The 20,422-nt window shown below is 41.8% G+C and overlaps 1 protein-coding gene across 2 annotated transcripts in view; it reads left to right on the top strand.

Annotated features, from left to right (window-relative positions):
- The first annotated feature begins 724 nt into the window (after positions 1-724).
- Positions 725-20,422, top strand: part of LOC119894438 (homeodomain-interacting protein kinase 3-like) — a 32,568-nt gene continuing 12,870 nt past the window's right edge. Inside the window, exons 1-7 of one of the 2 annotated variants that reach the window (XM_038707186.1) lie at positions 725-1,565; positions 3,957-4,972; positions 5,238-5,429; positions 5,559-5,740; positions 16,579-16,702; positions 19,547-19,666; positions 20,299-20,385. In XM_038707186.1, the coding sequence (XP_038563114.1) occupies positions 3,959-4,972; positions 5,238-5,429; positions 5,559-5,740; positions 16,579-16,702; positions 19,547-19,666; positions 20,299-20,385 (1,719 nt within the window). In that variant the 5' untranslated portion in view covers positions 725-1,565; positions 3,957-3,958. The remainder of the gene's footprint in view (positions 1,566-3,956; positions 4,973-5,237; positions 5,430-5,558; positions 5,741-16,578; positions 16,703-19,546; positions 19,667-20,298; positions 20,386-20,422) is intronic. The other variant, XM_038707187.1, reaches the window with a different exon arrangement.

Here is a 20,422-nt window from a genome sequence, read left to right on the forward strand (position 1 = left end):
GTGCTTGTGTTTGAGATGTCAAATATTTTTGTCTTTTGTTATAATAATGCCTGAGGCAGGATGTCTGTGACCTTTGTGACCAGCTGACTGTGGCAACCGTACATGGCAAGATGCAGGTGCCAACTGCAGTCCTGAGGCGTGTGCCTGGTTCAAGGGTAATAAAAGGACTAACAGGAGTAAAAGCAAGTGAAGAGTGTAAACTCAAATTTGCTGTATTGTCATGACTGTAATTACTGTCACAGCCAGTTGTACATTTTTCAATGTATTATAAGTCAGAAAAAGAAGAAAGAGAAAGTGCTCTAGTGGCCTGTACACTTGGGGTAAATGTGGTACATCTGCAACAAACTTAAACAAATGACATCAAGCTGCTTTTGCATTACATAACAATGAAAAATCATTGCAAGAAATAAAATAAATATATAATAAAAATATACAAATGGTTGGATTGACCTGTTTGAGGTTCTGGGTCAAAAATGTTGATGGGCTCCTATACACTCTCCATCTTACATTCTCTGTACATTGTATGCACGCTGTTGCCTCCCAAGTTCCTATTATCAACACAACCGGCTAGAGATGGCAGCTTTATTACAGGACCAGACAGTGAGAAACAACCAGCTTCCCAGTGCTGATTTAGTACTGCACTCTGCAAACACAAGGAAAACTAAAATAAAGGGTTTCTGTTCAGTTCAGTTCAATGTGCTTTATTGGCAGGGATGGTTAAGTTAAACAATGTTGCCAAAACACTTTGCAACAAAATCAAAAAGTTTACATTTGAATTTAACATAACAAGAATAAATGCAATCAAGACAATTCAATTTAACAGCTCTAACAAAAAGTTACTAGCAGCTAAGATCCAGCCACAACAGTGGGCAATAATACACAACCTCTTCCGTTGATGTTCCCTTATGAATTTGCAATAATGAAATTTCCAAAAGCCAGCTGACATGTAGTGAACATATAGATGAGATATAGTTTAACAATCCTCTATAGGCCTAGGTAGGCAGATTTTGAAGGAGCTCAGTAAATAAATAAGAAATATTAAACAAAGATCAACAGATGATTAAATAAACACATCATAAGAAAATGTTTTGAATAGCATATCTAAATGTTTCTAATGGAGCGAAATATGTTTTACTTTTCACAGTTGGACAGAGACCCTCCTCTCCCTCTGCCCCCCACTTCTAACTCCCTCCCCAACATTCCACACATGCGGAGAAGCAACAAGCTACCGAACCAGAAGCAACAGCTAGCAGCCAGCAGCTATGTCTGTCGGGGACGCGGCGTATTGACATGCAAAAGTTTAGAAACACGGATTTCCTTGTCCTGAGCGCAGGCAAGAGCAACACTTGGTGAAACAGGATACGGCTGTCGAAACCATGGGTCATGGCTGGTTTTCGTAATAGCTAGTTATTTACATTATTTGAAGCTTCAAATGTGTGAAAAGTCGCTCGGTCTCTCGTCGTTGAACAAGATGGCAGCAGCAGCAGCATCGATGCAGGATTTGACTGTGGTGCTGGTCCTCGTTGCTAGCCTGTTCCTTCACGCTCTGGGTGATATTATTTAAGGTAATGTTATGTCACCTTATTTTGCTGAACTTGTTGTCAGATACGTTTTCTGTATTACGGTTTGTATTTGATCGTTTCAACGTTGAAAGTACTCAAAGCTAGCTCATGTGCTAACTGTTAAGCTAGCCAACTTCTGTTTGTTCCCTTTAGCAGACAAGTGTTAGCAGCGGAAGCTAATTAGTTTGAGCTAACGACGAATAGATAACGTTTGTTATTCAGGAAACTATTACGAGCCTTCACCCATGCTTTAACTTTCAGTAACTTTAGCAGTGTATTTTGGGAGATGTTAATCGTCGATATGGAAATAGAATTTATATAATAATATAATGCTACTCTTGTCTTGCAGTAAGTATAAGTTGGCCAGTTGGGTAAAGTAGGTTATCACCTACCCTACCTTGTTCAACACACACATTATTTAGCTGCCTGTCACTTAAAACATAAGTTTCAACAGGTGTTTAGGCTGGTGTCGCCCTTCCCCCAGACACACACACAGGCGCGCACACACCACCCCTCCCATATGTTAACTGTCTCCTAGATTAATCAGTAACAAATTGCGTGTACAGCTGGCATTCGTTTACAACGGCAAAACACACACATGCGCACACACTACTGTGTCATGGCTCTCCATTTCAGGCTCGGGTCTTGTTGCCCTGTGGGATATCAGGCTACCTATTTTGGCAGTGAGGGGATCTAGCAGGAGGTAACAGCTGTGTCTGTGCAAATGTCCCTTAAAAGACGGATCGGTATGGCACATTGGCAAGCATACACAAGACGAAGTATTTGCACCACGCCAGCCATATGGTGATGGTTCTTCTCCTATATTGCCTGTAACTTTTGTCAGTTGCATCTTCAAGTTGTTATTTGCCATATTTGCAGCTGTATATGTGTTAAATGAAGAAAGTGATCTACTTAGCAATGGCAGAGCATTGCTAGCTTTCTGAAAAACCGTTTTCCTTGGTTGAAAAGAAAGCTTGTAAATGACAGTGGTTGTTAATCTCCGTCAGCAGTAAAACTCACCAGCCCCACAAGTTATGAGAAGTGAAGTGTGTTGTATTGTCACGTTGCCGTTGAGGCGCACCTCTCTGCCTGTCTGAGCCTGTGTGTGACAGCTTCAGTAGTTTGGAAGGCCGCTGGCTCTCAGCAGGCCCTTGGTGTCAAACAAAACTCTGTGCTTAAGACAACTAGCTTCACAAGTGTGTTTTTGTAACGCGTGATGTAGCCTTCAAACTGGATTCACCCAGTGGGGCACAATCTATGTCTCTGTTTGGATGTATTCAGGAAGTGTGGCTGACCGGATTGGCCTCTACTCTGTTTTAGGCCTGTTCTCATGGCATCATGGCTTGCTGCAAGGAGAGGAATGTCCCTTTTTAAAAAAACAAAACAAAACAACAAAACAAAAAACTCAAAGAGGAACATTGAAATATGGTGATTGAAAGTGGGAAACAGTCTCTCACTTGTGACAACCTATCTGTTACACACTCTATTTAGTATGATCAGTTAAAGGAAAAAAACTTTGTTATACAGCCACAAACAGGCATGACTGGCATGTGTGAAACTGATTAGATAGATTAGTATAGTATTGAATGTGTTAGTAGTTGAAACAACAAAGTTCTGGTCACTGGTAGGGCTGCATGAAAAATAACAGACAGCAGCCCGTACAGCTCACAGTTGACTCTCTTTGTAAAAATGTACTTATTTAAATAATTCAGTTTTTGGTATTGAAACAGATCAAAAGTGAGGATGTTGCTTGGTGGTCATCACACTAAGTAACAATATTAATGTGCATGGTTGAAACTATGTTTGAGTAGCGTCACAGACAGTAAGGGTTATCAATCCATGTAATCAGTAACAAGTCATTTCAGTGCATAGGTGTATTTGCAAAATGTCACTGACTTACAGAACACTCATCACACTTAATGAGTTATCATATCCCACTGGGGTACTGCTTGCTTTGCGGTTCTACTCTGTGTGAAACTGACCCACCTGTGTAGCGTGCAGGGGCAGGCCAGGGATGCAACGGGCTTCCCCCATCTCCCTTTACATTAGGACAGTTCCCCTTTCCAGTAAGGGTGACATGATGGCTTAGATGTGTTTTTGGCAGCTTTTATTACTGCTTTATTTAGACAGCACCCTTTCACAGGATGATTGTGATAAGAAGCTGCTAGTTTGCTATTAACCAGTTCACTTGTCCGTGTACACAATTTTGGCGTGAATGGAGTTTTTGTGCAGTGACTGAACCTTTGTTTAGTATATTTGCAAGTTAGCGAAAGCCCTCAGGACATTAATTAAGCATGTAGACAAATTCTGACCCTTAAGCCTGAAAACCTGTTTGTGTCAGCTTTGTACCCTGACTAAATGAAACATGTGGCTTGTGTTTTCTCTGTCCTTCAGGTATGGCCTCACAAGTCTTGGTCTACCCATCACACCTGCACTCAGCTCAAACAAGTGCCTTAAGAACCAGCCACAGTGGTACCAGCAGACACAAAGACGAAGCTCACCGCAGTAATAACACCAGCAAAGCCTTTCAGCACAGAGCCCCGCCCAAGACCTATGTGATAGGAGTCAACTACGGTATCGCCTATCCCAACAACGTTATCCCATCGTCAACCGGTGCTGATTTAGGAAGACTGCACAGTGGACTACAGCTTGGAGAGAGGGAGGAGTGGGTGTTGCAGACTGCAGGATTACAGAGAGAGGAGGGCAGGGAGAGACAAGGAGAAGTTCCAGGTGGGGTCCAGGAGACTCTTTTCCGGAGTCCACAGGAAGTGAGGCTTCATAGAGACAGTTGTGGAACTCCATCAGAAGGAGTATTGGACTGTGGGCTACTAAGGGGGCCATATTTTAGAGAAGACAAAGAAGAGGGCACAAACGGAAGAGTACACGCGAGGGGAGCATACTTTGACCTTCGAGACACAGGTGCCATCCAGAGATGTGAACGGAAGGCAGGTAAAGGTGGAGAACATCCGCTGGAGAACAACTGCGTCGGAACCATGCAGATAGTGGAGGAGGAGTCTGCTCTACCTTCACTTCCTCCCCCTGTGGCCATGTTGCAAACCAGCACTGTGAACAATGCAGAGACTGTCAGAGTAGGGGGTGGAGGGACATTGCCTAGTCATAACAGGGTTGAGGCAGTGACCGGGATGGATGGGACCAAAATGAGGCCTAACGGCAGTACTGAGGCAGTGGCAGGAGCTACAGTGACCAGGACTGGATCGGGAGATGGTGACTATCAGTTAGTTCAGCACGAGGTTCTGTGCTCCTTGAAGAACAGCTACGAGGTCTTGGAGTTTCTGGGTCGGGGCACCTTTGGTCAGGTGGTGAAGTGCTGGAAGAGAGGAACAAATGAAGTGGTGGCTGTCAAAATACTGAAGAACCACCCATCCTATGCACGTCAGGGACAGATTGAGGTAAGGCTTTGTTTTTGTCGTGAGAGTAGAGTAAATGTGTAATCAGTGTTTTAGTTTTTGTTGAGGCATTAGACCAGCAGCTAACAACAGCAACACTTCTTCTAGTATAATTTTTAATTACAACAAAGGCAGAGTTTGATCTTTTTAGATGCTAAAGAATTGTCTATCTGCTAAAGCTTTATTCTGGATTTTCTTTACACCTGACTGTCTGAACTGAAGTTGTTTTTTTGGTTTTTTTTTTCTTCTGTGTTCCTGAACCCCCCAGGTGGAGATCCTGGCCCGGTTGAGCAGCGAGAATGCAGATGAGCACAATGTGGTGCGTGCTCTGGAGTGTTTCCAGCATCGCAGCCACACCTGCTTGGTGTTTGAGATGCTGGAGCAAAACCTGTATGACTTCCTTAAACAGAACAAGTTCAGTCCACTGCCACTTAAAATCATCAGGCCTATTCTGCAGCAGGTAAAGTGATGTACATGGATATAACCCATACATGCAGATACTTTTTCTTTTTCTGATGCAGACACAAAGGAGATCATGTTTTGTTGAGGCTTGACATGTCCACGCCCAATTTTGTATAAATCTTTGTAGGTTGCAATGGCCTTAAAGAAGCTGAAGTCTCTGGGTTTGATCCATGCTGACCTGAAGCCAGAGAACATCATGCTGGTGGACCCCTCCAGGCAACCCTACAGAGTCAAGGTCATTGACTTTGGCTCAGCCAGCCATGTCTCCAAGGCTGTATGCTCCACCTATCTGCAGTCCAGATACTACAGGTGAGGACTTCCGCATTCAGTTGAATCTCTGTATAATCCATCATTCACAAAGTTCAAAACTATGTTTCAGGGTATTTCCTGTTCTTAAAGCACTGCAGTGGGTGAGGCTTGAGATGACTGACATACCTATTCAACACTTGTTGTGTTTGTGTTCTTCTGTTACTCATCAAAGCTGTTCCCACAAAAATAAATTGCTGTCATTGTGAAGATTCATTAGACTGGCTTTTGTAAGTGTAGAAATGACTGCAGATTCAGTGTTATTTTCCACAACCCTGATGCCGTACATGTAATGAGAAATTGCATTTTTGAGTTATCTGTCCCATACCCGGGGATAAGCAGTGATGAACTTTGGTACAGATTTAGTTTTTTTTTTTGTGTGTGTGCATTTAAGCCAGATGATGAAATAGCATTGCACTCACCGTTTCTTGACTGCATTGGTATTAGGGCAGCGCAGTTAATACAATTTTATTTTCAATTATGATTTTGACCTCCATCAATTATGTAAACAAAATAATCGAGATAAATAAATATTGTGCTGCATTCTGTTTTGCAAAGATGCTCTCACTTTGTCTCATGTTATAAATCCAGGGCACCGCATTTCTTTACAGCGTTACTCCCTTACCCCTCCCTAAAAGCCCAAACTCTCACTCAGCCAGGCTGTGGCATGTTTAGTTCAGCTCGGGCCAAGATGATGAAGATGATGATTATAACTTGCTAGTCAACATTAGCTTAAGCCTACGGCATTTTGCTCAGCATAAATTAGCCTAGTGGCTAGGGGACCTTTCCTTTACTCATAGTGTAAGAAATTACATATTAAATGTACTCTGTTGTACCTTGCTTACTCACTGTTGGTTTAGGTAACTGTATCTCCCGATAGAACATCACAGGTGAATTTCAGCTTTATTTAAATTAACGAGTTGTTGTCAGCTCAAGTTTCAATAAATCCATGTTAAGTCATTGAGTAATTGTGAAAAAATCCGGATATCAATATTGACTAAAATAATTGTGATCATGGGTATATGTATATTAGCCATTTAGGATAAGCCATTAGTCAAATCACGCCATTTATGCAGAAGAAATATCCCACAGGTGAGAGTGAGATGTATTGCATTTTGAGTTCTATTCAGGTTTTATATGAGGAAAACCCAAAAGTCAGAAGTCAAAAGAAAGAGAGAGCTGCACATTTCCAGAAGAAACTCAGCAGGTTCAAATAGTAGAGAATGTTTAGAGATTAGATTCACAGGGTAGAATATATTTAGGAAGATCAGATATGTCATGAATTGAATATCATGCCATTTGTCATCATGATATGCCATCCCAGTTAGCTGACTTGGTCCCATGGGTAATGGTTGTTTATGTGTGTGTTTCTGTGTATTTCCCACAAGGCTTAGCAAAGTCTTGCCCCAGGTTTTATGTGTTTATTCCCTCCTCTCTCTTTCTGTTCGCCTGGCTCCCCCACTCCTTCCTGCCCGTATGCATTGTTGGACTTGTGCATGTATGTCTGATCTGTGTTGAGTTCAGTCACACCCTAAACTCTGCTGCTCTTGCATAACGTGCAGAGGAACTGAAATGTTTATATGAAGAACGGCGTCATATATTTGGCATGTCTCGTACGCTGGGGTGAGCGGGAGAGTGTTGTCATGAAACGCAGCCAGGATTGTGAATTTCCGAGACACACTGTTGTGCAAAAGAATTTCATTAAGTTATTAAGCTGTAAGCTCACATTGTGCCACACAATACAATAGGGCCAACCGCAAAAAGTAGAGGATATGTTCAACATCAAAACATCTTGTTTGATATGTAATGTACATTTTTTAATAGTCATCACGGACTTGTTGGCATGTGGATGTTAGTGGCGTTTAAGGACATCCTCCCTTGTTTCCAAGGCAAATAATTTCCTTTTCAATAACCACTGGACAACAGTCTGGCAATTTTAATCACCTGCGCTAGCAAGTTTCAGCAAGTACGTTGGTCGGGTAAACTATTGCACACCCTGCAAACATTGTGCAATCTCTGACAAATGCTGTTGAGATACTGGTCATGTCTGCAGCTAATGCACACACCCACAGTCCTGATTCATTGCCCTTTAAGAAGTACAACTTTTCTCAGTTATTTCAACTTTAATTTATGTGGTGTGGGCTTCCTGTCCTGAAGAAAACTCCTTTTACACCAAATGTAAAATAAAGGGCTTCAACGAAGCAAAATGCCAGCATTAGCCCTGGGTGCAACTTCACTATTTTTGTGAAAGCGAGCTAGTTTCTAGGTCCCCTTCTCTGAGATACTAGGAGGAGAATGGAGCTGTAGTTGTTGCATAACAAACTCTTTGCTCTGCATTTGACGTGGTTATGTGTGTATGTGTGCGTGTGTTTTGTGTTTGAGGAGCGTTGGCATTGAGTTCTAGGGAGGTCACTGAGGACACAGAAGGCCAAGGAAGAATGTGGTATGTGAAAACCCACATTTAGATCCAGGAAAAAATAACATTCAGACATTCCTGTGTGTTTCTGGGTGTGCTCATACGTGTGCCCCTGTCCATGCAACAGTTGCCAAGGCTGGATACTTCATGTAGGTTACACAATGTACTCTAACATGCTTCATAATATCTCAATTCAGATGTGATAGATGGAAAATTGGTTTGTCAAGATTGTTAACGTCACCTGCTGGAGCCACAAAGCTATCTTGGCCAGAAATCTTGTAAAGTGTTAACATCTGGCCATATCTGCTGTGCCCGCCCGCAGTGTGCAACAGTTTCAATCTAGTCTTTTTGCTCTGCAGAGAAGTGTATTTTGCCAAATAATAGAGGGCTGTTGGGTTTAACGGTTATTAAACGGTTATAAAGAGTACAGAGACTACCTTTTGGTTTATAATAGTACAGTACCACCATTACTTGCTACTTACTTGGAGTTGGTTTTGCCATGACAGCAGCTGGTAGTGTACACATTTGTTGTTTACTCTGTGTATTGGTAGGCCTGTGTGTGAGCTTGGTTAGGTAAATATTCGTATTATAGGGAGATGTCAGCACATGTTTTGCACTGCACTGTTTGTCTTGTCTATATGATTATGTAATTTGAGTCCGGGGGATGTTCAGGTTATCAGGAGAGTGGTTTGTTTGACATAGTGTCTCCTCATCTCCTCTGCTCATATTGCTTAGTGACTGTACTGTATTGTTGCCACAGTGAAGCTGTTAAGAAATGCTGGCCTCACCACAGTGGGTTGGAGTTCTTTTTTTTTCTTCTCTTTTTTTCCCCCCTCTTTTTACAACTCCGGGGTTTTCCCTGGATTTTCCAGAACCATAAGTAGTAGCACTGCCAGTAGTGTGGATTTGAGGCAAAAGTCATGAGTTTGTCTTAACACTCTAATTAAAAACACAATCTGTGAATGTAAAAAAATATAAAATAAATACGGGTTTGCATTCCTCCAATCGCATAACAACTAGCAGTTGTTATAATACACAAACCAACAATAGACAACACTAGAATCCACATTGTTAATGTATTCTGATGCTGGCAAGGGTTTGTTTACCAGCATGGGCACCTTGTAGAGTAAAACGTGCCTGTATTTTAAATTAATCTGATGAAAAAATTAAAAGATTGGCCCTTTTAACCATTAGCATAGAACACCCACTGATGGGTCATGATAAATATGAATGGGTGTGCATATGTCCCACTTACACGACTCACTACAAATCTAGATTGAACAGTTCCCATAGTGTCTGTGTCAGGGGTGTCCGTCTCAATAAATGGACTATAAATAAAACAGCTTAGGTCTCAGTTATTGCCTTTGACTAGGAGGAGTATTAATGGGACAGTATGCAGAGCTGCTGGTGCTTCTGCCTCAGGTTGACTTCTCCTGTCAGTACATTCCCATCCATTATTATTCTGGAGCATGCCCCACCTTTAAATGAGTAGCATGGTCTTGTGGTGACCACTGTATTTTATAGTAGGTGTACTGCATCTTTCTTTTCCTTTATTTTGTAAAGTGCAGATGCTGCATAGGGAGCTGGAGCTGGGACATCTACAGCTCGGGTGCTGCTTGTTGTTGTGGTGCTGCACCTCAGAGTGTTTGGGCTTGGGTTCCCAAAGCTTGAAAGCCACAGGCAGCAGAAGGTGGTAGTTGATTCAAAGCTATGGCTCAGGAGGTAGCATGTCCAGTAATTATAGGGTGCTGTTTTGATCCCCAGATCCTCCTTTTTTGCATGTTGAAGTGTCTCAAGTGAATGCTTATAGCATCTTTTATTTTCTTATGAAAATAAAGATGAATTCCACATAATTTCTAATGAAACTCTGCACAATTCAATTATTCTACCTTTGTCAATTTGTAATTGGCCCTTAATGGGTCTTGTTGGTCCACAGCAAGGCAAAGAGAATCTACATGTATGCTTTAGGTGGCCCTGGGTGTTTTTCACTTTTAGCAAACAGGTGAAACGTTTGACTGTGCCTTAATGACTAAGCACAGCTGTGTGGCTAAAAGTCTGTGGCAGAAGCTTGTTCTGCACTTCGTCATGCTGTTGTTGCCATGGCAGCATGACACAGCAGGGCCTGGTGAGGTGACTGTTCAGTCCTGTGGAGGCCGCTGACGTAAAACCACCTCCCGCAGTGGAAATGCAGCACTAGGCTATGTGAATAATTCAACTAAGCAGATCAGGTGGAAGGAAAGACGGCTATCATCTTTGCATGCTTACAGATTTGGGCACGTTGTGCTGGGCTCTTCATCTAGGTGTGATTTCTTTTGTTGCAGAGGTGTTGTTTTACACTAGCACCTAGTCACATTGCGACAGTACATGTCGTACACCTTTTGTTCAGCAATTTGATGTAGATACTCAGATATGTGCCTTTTGTTAAAATCTCTTGAATACTGAGTAAGCCCTGACACGTAGCCCCGGGCCTTCTTTCTAAAAAGCACATGTTGAGAAGTTTTGACTGACTCGCACACAGTTTTAAAGAACAAGGCTAGAAGATGAGTGGTTCTCACACAAGTGGGGACTTCTTTTGGTTGGTTTGGGAAGTAAAACAGTGGAAAAGACATGTAGCATGTCATCTGTTGTTTGTTACTATACCATACTAATTATCACTCACAGAACTGGTGTATTTGTGTAATATGTTGCTAGATTTCCACTGCCTTTCCTAATTGAGTGCTTGTGTGCATATCCAGTTCGCTTAATAATAGTATCGATGTGGAACCCAGAAAGAGTAGTTGCTAGTGTGGGATTAACTGGCAGGTATACCAAAAAGTGAAACTGATGTTGTCCAAAGTCACAATTTAACATGAGGGAACACAGTTATTCACTCTCTCGCTCTCTCGCTCTCTCTCGCTCTCTCTCTCACTGTCTCTCTCTTTCTTGCACTCTCTTTGTTTCTTCTAATAAGCATTTAATTTTGCATACATATTGTGTTTTTGCGTAGCTTAGTGAGAGAGTAAAGAGATTTTTGTATATGGTGTGTTTTTTAATTTGAGCTAAACTGGGGCATTACATTTGTTTAAAATTGTCGTAATTCACTTAGTTTGAGCCTAACTGCATCTAAGACTTAGTTTCCTGACAGTCAATTGGATTTTACTTTGGTCTTTATTTTATTCATTTATTGGTTGCTTGCTTGTCTCCTTGACTTCTGCTATCTGGCCAAGTTCTCCACCCATTGTTCCTGGTTCTCAGCAGCTTTTTACATGGATTTTAAAAGGGCAGCAATATTAAAAGAACTTTGTGTCTGCATCATTTACCAAGTAGTGACATGCCACTTGTTTGATTTTCTAGTGGTGTCTTTCAGGCGGTGTTGCTCTTGTTGGTCACGCTCATGTAACTTGATCTGCTGCCCCGCACAGTAAGCTTTACTAATACAGTGTTTGATATGTGATCATGATGGATCAGCTTTGTCTACAGATGTTAAAGCACTCTGCACACATGTCCTGTACCGAGTCCCATCTCGTTATGTTTAACACACTTACACTGTACATGCTGAAGTGTGTGTGTGTGTGTGTGTGTGTGTGTGTGTGTGTATGTATCTGTAGTTCTCTCACTTCAATGTGTACAGCAGCAGTGTGGTATGCAGTGTTTGTTCTTGTCATAACTGCTGCTCTCTAGTGTGACCAGTTAGTTCTGGAAGCTGGTCTGGCTGCCAAACACCTGTGGGTGTCTGGGTGTGTTATACATGCTATGTGATGAGCTTTTATAGCTCTGGAAAGCTGAGGCCATTGCTGCAGCTTTTATGACTCTGGCAGTATAGCCGGGAGCAACACACAATCCTTTTTTAGGGCCGAGCACGAAAGTGCAAGGGCACCAACAGGTGCAGAGCACGAAAGTGCAAGGAACCTATTGTTTTTGCTCAGATTTTTATTTTTATTTTTCTCCCTGGAGAACTCATTTTTGAAGGCCTTAGTGGTTGGGGTCAGACATGGCCAGGGGGCCTATGCAGGCCATGGCGAGTCGTGTTGGTGCACATTTGTTCAACATCCGCAGTTAACACTCATCTCCTGGATAGACGGGCCCAGCTAACGTCTGTCTGAAGTCAAAATACTTTTATTACTGTCAAAGATAATGTTTTAAATGTCTTCCCAGACTTTATGGCAGCAAAAAGAGTTTTAGTTTCAACAGGAGATTGCGGGAGGTGAAACTGTTTTCATCTGAGCCTCAAACATTAAGCAACAGCAGAAGCCACGGATGTGATACCAACGTACAGTAGAAATCCTCCCCATCTCAGTTTCCTCTTTTCCAGTCAGTGAATGGGTTTTAGGTTTTTGTAATCTTGAGGAATTGCTTAATTTTACCTTGGTTGATCTTTAGTTTGTGCAGCATGGGATAAGCAGAACTGAAAGCTGTGTAAGAAAATAAAGTCTGTGCAGTCCTTATTTTTTTTTTTTAGGATTGATTCTTTTGTGGTGTTTTTACATCTTTGACACACAGAAAATCCACCTCTGTTGGAGCACTTAAGACTAGGAAAACTCAAAGCATGGGCTGCGCTGTAAACGTGATGGATTTGACATCTGCAATTGTGTGTTTACAGGCATACACACGTGCTCAGTCGCACACATATGGAATGATGAGTGATGGCCCCGTTTATCACCCTGTAAGACTGTTATATGATGGTCTTGCCTCAGGTTGTTGCTTGGCAACATTCATTTCCCCTGTGGTCGTCACAGCAGTGGTTGCTATTTGTGGTACTGTTGCTCAGCTGCAGTGTCCAGGCCTAATAGCCCATTGTTTTCAAATGCTGCCTCACACTACTGCTGCAAGATTACTAGTCCCTTTTGAATTGTGTAAGTGGCAAAGTCCATTTGCTGAAAAAGATTTAGTTACTTGTTGCAATAACACAGCATGCATGTCACGTGGTGTAATGTTCAGTATGCGATCCCTCAATAACCTGTTGATGAGACTGATTTCTTAGCACAAAACAGCTATGTGCTTTGCTTTGTGGTATTCTTAAGCTGAACTCAATTTAACTTCAACGTTTTCTTAATAAAATTTCAAAGGTGGAATAGGATCATATAAATTATAAAACCTTTCCCGTAAGATGAGTTGAAATGTGTGTCATTTAGTCAGTTTTCAAAATGAATCAAAGGTTAACTACATCCTAATTAAACATGCTAGCTAAAAGTAAATATATGAGCCCCCCAATAATGCAAGGTGTTGTATACCATTGCATTATACTAATACTAAATGTTTTGTTACCTGTGCTACAGTGCACAATCTATCAGTTTTAGTTCTGTGGCTATACATGCAGTTGGCAGCTCTGTCAACATCGCAAGTCGGCTGCCTCGCTGCCTGCGTCGTCCGCTGTCTACAAAGGCAACACTGTAACTGTTGGGCGTCATAAAATGAATGTTAAAGTTTGCTGATGAACAAAGTGTTGCTTGTTGTTGCTAAAGTAACCGCAGACCGCGGTATATAAAAATTAAGTAGTAGTCCAGCAGACTACTACTGCCATCCGACGCTAACAACAGTGGAACCGGATGTGCACGGAAGATAACTCAAGTTGTAATTCCAAAAACTAAAGTAAAAAGCTAATTTAATAAAAGCAGTTAACTCTGAGCTCCTCTCGCTGGTAAACGGCGTAGTTGTCAGAGCAGAATCCAGACCCACTACGGGTGTTTATTTCTCCGAAAGCTGCAGCGCTGCTCCCCGTACACTTCCCCGTTCTTTAGCAGCTCCCCGTCGGCCAGTGGATTGTCATTACACCGCTCGCCTGGTTCTCTCCAAACAACGCTCCGAAGCCGGCGGTGACGTTTGGACAATTTCACCGCTGATAGGCTTTCGCAACATCACATCAAGCGAATTTCTCGCCCAAGTTGAAAAATTTGAACTCGCGCAAACCAGCGAATTGCGCGACAAACGCCTCAATTGCATTGACTTTGTATGTAATCAAGCTGCCCAAAACGCTGGATTCGCTTTCGGTGGGAACGCACCTTTATATAATCAGCCCAGTTAGCCTAGTGGACACTGCTGTCTCAGCTCGGAGCTCCAGGGGACTGTTTTGTGTTTAACGTTACACCTCTACTCAAGCACCGGAGGTTTACAGGCCAGGATAACGTCAGAGTGGCGCCCTAGAACCGGAGCCGAGCGAGCGGTCAACGACACTGCGCTCAGCAGCCTCCCAGTAAACACGGCTTGAATGGGACCGAACATGGAGACACACACGGAATATAGTACAGAGGTGATTTACAGAGCATCGTGTTTTCACTTTGCATCACTAATGAGACCAAATCAGAAAGCCAAATGTGAGTGTCTGTGTCATTGTTTTATAAAGTCCTCCGTTTTTGCCCACGGGGTCAGCGGTGATGTCAAACTTCTCCGTTTTAGTTCTTTTGATTCGCCGTTTTAATCTGGATGGGAGGCGGAAATGTAGCAAAATGTGTCTGTTTTTTAAAACGAAAATGGAGAGAGGGGGAGAGAGAGGCAGTCAGCTGATTGAGTGGCGCCTCTCTTTCCATCAGGAAACTCACTCACTGAAGGATCAGTCTCTCTCTGCCTGATGCGCTGTGAGTCAAGACAATTAAACTCTGGTTGCGGGCAGCGTGTGTGTGAGAGATTAGCATGACCGCGACAGTTTCACATGATCGCTCCTGCTTGTTGCTCATCTTGTCTGATTGCTGCTGAACTGTCATTGTAAATGATTAACTGGCTGCATCAATATCTCTCTGTCTGAAAAGGACTTTGGTGCTAGCTAGCTTTGAAAACTGCTCAGACCGTGTAGTAAAACTATTTTAGCTGCCGTTGAAAATTTGTCTGTCGAGTATTGCATCATCTGATCAGCTTTTCTGATTGGCCTTTTTAGAGACCACCGATCAAACTAGTTAAAGCCATTATCTGCTGATTACGGTAATAAATTGTCATTAAATCTAAGTCAAACAACATTCATTGTGTTTGGAAATCATAAAATAAATTTTGAAGTAACTCATGATTAATGATGTAGAAATTGAGTGTATGAAAACAAATTCTTGGGAGCGGTAATAGACCATACATTCTGTTGGAAACCTCACATAAATCATATCAAATCAAAACTGTCTTAAGTCTTTTGCAATCTGCACAAAACCAAGGGCATCTTGATCATAACTCCCTATTTATTCTATACTGCTCACTCATAGTTCCATACATTACATATTGGAAGTATGTGGAAACACTTACAAAACTAGCACAAATTCCATTTTTATACTGCATCAAAGAGCCATAAGAATTGTCGGCAAGTCTGTCTATAATGATAAACCTAATAACTATAAACCTAACCAACTCATTATTTATGAATTTATCTGCCTTAAAATGTATGGACTCTGTAGACTTCAGAACTTTAATGTTGGAGCACAATACAGAATTTCCTGACTGAATCCATGGCATGTATTATTGAAAGAAGGAGAGCACGTAGCCAATCAGGAGATATTATGTTTGCAAAAAAGAGGGTAATGTGAAATGGTGGTGCTGTTAGAGGGGTTAAATTATGGAATAGTTGTAATAATTAACTAAAATAATGTAGCAATATCTGTAAGTTCTAAGAAAATGTTAAACATTTTTGAAAGTTAGAAAATATGAAAACAACACTGAGAAATGAATTATAGTGTTTTGTTTATTTGTTTCTGTTGAATGTTGGTGTGCTTCTTTATCACATATTTATTTTTGTTTCACTGATAGGGTAGAGTAAGAGTAAGTAAAATTGTTAAGTATTAAGAGGAGGCGCAATAAGCTTAGGCTTCATCCTATTTTATATAATGTAGTATTCAGCTTTCATAACTGTATGGACAGTTTCTGTGTATAATTTACCAAAAAATAACTAACAACTAAACTCAGCTGCTTGCTTCTATATTGTGAGTATAAAGCACTAATTAGATAGCACATCATTCTGTGTGTGTGTGTGTGTGTGTGTGTGTGTGTGTATATATATATAGAGATATAGATAGAGATAGATATATAGAGAGAGAGAGAGAGAGCGATGGAGATATAGATAGATATAGAGATAGATAGAGAGATAGATAGATAGATGGATAGATTCTTATTAGGAGAGAGGGGAGAGAGAGAGAGAGAGAGAGACCGTCCGTTATTTCCCGCAAAAGGAGGCTCAACTAAATATTAATTTGATATTTCTGTTGGGTTGCCCAAATTTATGCACCTGTCTGCTTTCGTTTGGATGGATATTGCACATTTTTGGTTCATCCAATAAACCTCATTTCACGACTGAAATATTATGTTATGTTATATATTATGTGTCTTTCAGTTATTTGCTAGCTCAAAATGAAATTGGTGATCCAAACACCTATATAAATGACAATCATGGAAATTGTCCGGGGTACCTAAACTTTTGCATACGACTGTATATGGCGACCCAACTCCTGGCCTTAACCTGTTCTGCTTCTCTTTTCTGTAGGGCTCCAGAGATTATTTTAGGCCTGCCATTTTGCGAGGCCATAGACATGTGGTCACTGGGCTGTGTGATAGCTGAGCTCTTCTTGGGCTGGCCCCTCTACCCCGGAGCACTGGAGTACGACCAGGTAACATTCCTTGCACGCACGCACGCACACACACACACACGGGTAAGAGCTACAAGCTACTGTATCACGGGCGCACACACTCTATGGGAGGTAAGAAGTGAACCTAAAGATATAACCTTCCCTCCCACAAGGGAGGGGGAGTAAAGAGGACAAAATAAACACATGGAAATCACGTTTCTCAGAGATTACAGAATACATATTTAATGTGTCTTAGTTCTGTGCTTTCCCAGTAGCCAAAACGGTATGTTCGTTATATAGTTAAACCTTTATTTGTTGTTGCTCCCTGATCTCGCTGGCTGGCTGTATGACTGAAGTCCAACAAATCCAGCATGAAATCCACCAAATACTAATCTGGACTGAGTGAATCAGGAAATTGTTCTTGGCAATGTGTTATCTTCCCAGATTGTTCTGCGCTGTGAAGTACACAGCTGGGACTTTAAATGGAGTCCCTCGGCAAGGGAGAGGGAGCATGGGAAAAGGCTCACATCTCATTCACAGACCATACATCCATCGTCAACCGCTTATCCTGCATACAGGGTTGCGGGGCATTCACAGACCAGTACAGGATTTTACCTGTTTGACTATAGGCAACTCTGTGACCAGAATGAAGCCCATCATGTTTTCACCCTTGTTTTGTCGTGTCTTGGCATTTATTATGTTGGGGGGGGGGATAATATGTGACCTTTTTATGGGCAAGTTCTCCAAAGCTCTAACTTATTGAGCCTTATTTGCCAAATGGAAGTAAATTGGCTTTACTTCCATAGTACACACCAGGACCAAACGTTCTTGTATATTAACATTTTTTGGAAGAATCGATGGCGTGTTTGGGGAGCCCCTGTTAATGCATGTGTCTGTTTTCCGAGAGGCTTTTAGTGAGGTGTCACTTCTGGCTCCAGCAGTAGCTAGCAGTTTGGACAGTCATCAGTCAGAGATAGAGCTTCGCTGAGCAGTGACTGCCCTGTTGTACCATTGGGCCATGCCAGGACACGCTCGCGCACTCACACATGCACATTGAGCCCCCAAAAGTATGCTGTGCTATGCCAAGGCTCACTACAGTTCCACTCTACACAGCAAAATGTATTTATAAACATAAGCCTGATGGTAGACATGTGTGCGCGTATGTGTGTGCGTGCACGCGCACACACACACACACACTGGTGAGCGTTCACTGCACCATCAGCAGGTTCTCAGTCCAGTGCCCTCTGGCCAGTCAGTGTGTTTGTTCTGGGCCATAGACACGTGCACTCATGCACACATACAGGCTGTGAAACGTATTTCTGTAGGATGTCCAGTGGTCATGGATTTTCTGGAGTATCATGGCATTTGACAAGACAGGGCAGGCCAGCGAGTCAGATGAATTCTTGGGAAAAGTCAGCACATGTCTGGGAAATTTGCAGATGGTTAATTTCACTATAGTACACCAAAATATATTTTACAACTTTGATATCAAACGGTGCTGGAAACCACAACTTTAAATCTGTCTTGAAAAACTGATTATCAGATCAGTAGAAATACATTTCTATGGTCAGTGAAGCAGTTTTACATCAGAGCCATGTTTTTGGAACCCCGCAGTGACCACGTGTAATCAATTTGCATGATTCAGTTGTATCATATTGTTCAGGTTAACAACAACAACCTCTCCCTATGCAATGTATTTTACTGTCTGTTAGACGAGAAACCCAGAGTCAAATTGATCTATCCACAAACCTGCGATGGAAACGCAGGGAAAGAGGAATGGAAGGCGGCACGACTTGTGTATGATGGCTGCTCTGATCCTCTCAGCCGTGATACTGACTGTCAGAAGTTGGCTACACAACTTTTGAACCAGACACTAGTACAACCTCCTTTATTAGTGTCAAGTGACTTGCATTAGGCTGCCAGCGCTGTCAGCAAACCGCCAGGAGAGACGCTCGGAGGCGCAGTAGGATTTGATATCTAAGCTATGACCAGGACGCACACATTTTATTTGATCATATGTGATCACATTTCCACACAGACATTAAAACATGGGTCTTGCAGATAAAACACAAGACCAAGGCTGATACAGGAGTTTAGTATGTGGCTGCTCTACAGGTGAGCTAAACAGCCACTAACTGGGCAGGGGAGTGAATAATATGTTTCTCATATTTGTAGGTAAGGTGTATTGAAGAGAAAACATCAGTAATAATGTTTTTGTAAAATATGGAAGATTAGAACCAATGAACCACAAGCATGTGAGAAATGAATATACCGACCCCTTATTTTGATGTTTGTGTGACATAATGACGCTTCGTCAATACGTACGTTTCACGTTTTATGACTAATGAAGGTTTTAAAAGCTATTTTATCCTGCACTGAATCTTCAGTGTATTATATGATGTGTTTTTTTTGCTAAATCTTGCTGACAAATGTCAGTAACCTCTGACTCCCTTTCTGTATGTTTGGCTTGTTAGCTGCATCCACCTTGGTCCCATGAAGCACTTGAACTATGTCAGTTTGACAGAGCAGTAAAGATTGAAGTGCAGGGATTTTGACGTTTACAGTTTACATGCTGGCGAGAAATAGTAAATTTTCCTCCAAACTAGTAACTGCTGATGTAAAGAATTGTTTATGATTACAGTACATCTGCTGTCATTCAGTAACTGGGTAAAATAAATTTAAATTCCATTTAAGTTTACTTTAGTTTTAGATCATCTTACTTTCAGCCAAGTTGTGATGTGTGATTTTTTTTTTTTTCACATTTCCCACACTGTCATGTTTCACTTCTTCCGTCATCTCGCTATACATAAATTAATTTTTTCATTTCATTTTCTCGTCTCCTTTTCACTGCCTCTTCCTTCCCGTTTCCCATCTCTCTCTGCTCAGATCCGGTACATCTCTCAGACTCAGGGCCTGCCTCCCGAGCAGCTGCTCAACAAGGGCACCAAGACCTCTCGTTTCTTCTCCAAAGAGTCTGACTCTCCCTACGCCTCCTGGAGACTAAAAGTACCTGCACACAAATATATGCACACATTACATGCATGTTATAGACCTGCAAACATATCCTCCTGTCAACCACACATCATCAACAGTAACTAATTCCTATGGTGGTGGGGGGGCACAGACAGATAAACTGGCAGGGTGAGATCTGAAATTGAAAAAAGCAGGATGTTCATTGGAAATTCAAGTGAAACTCCTTGTAGTGTGTGTGTGTGTGGGGGGGGGGGGGTAAAGCAGGGGGATAGTGGAAGTACATTCCCAATAGGACACAGCTGGATAAGCTTGTCAAAACAGGAGAAAGCCAGAACACCCTGAGAAAAGCTCTAGGAAATGTGAAACTGTTTAGACTACTGGCTGAGCTCTAAATAAATTTTAAATGAATGTGAGCCTAATATTTATCTGTCCGTGTACTTTCCAGCAAAAACTCAAATCCCTAACACTTTTGATTTACATGGAAACGCAGAGTTTGCTCCCACTGCCTGTGTATATTTTATCTATTACTTTGACCTTTCATTCTTTATCATTTACATGAGGAATCTGGTGGTAGCTTTCAACACGCAGCATACATGTGTTTATACAAAAATCTTTACTTCCTGGAATTTTTTTTAATATTCTTAATATTTCTGATCCTCCTTTAGACAACAGAAGAGCATGAGAAAGAGACGGGACTTAAATCCAAAGAGGCCAGAAAGTACATCTTCAGCTGTCTGGATGACATAGCTCACGTGAGTCCAGCCAGGCCAAATGACTGATCAAATTCAA

This window comes from Micropterus salmoides, unplaced genomic scaffold (assembly GCF_014851395.1).
Source record: "Micropterus salmoides isolate LMB-PRFRI ecotype aquatic unplaced genomic scaffold, ASM1485139v1 Ms_hic_scaffold_8, whole genome shotgun sequence".
Classification (NCBI taxonomy): domain Eukaryota; kingdom Metazoa; phylum Chordata; class Actinopteri; order Centrarchiformes; family Centrarchidae; genus Micropterus; species Micropterus salmoides.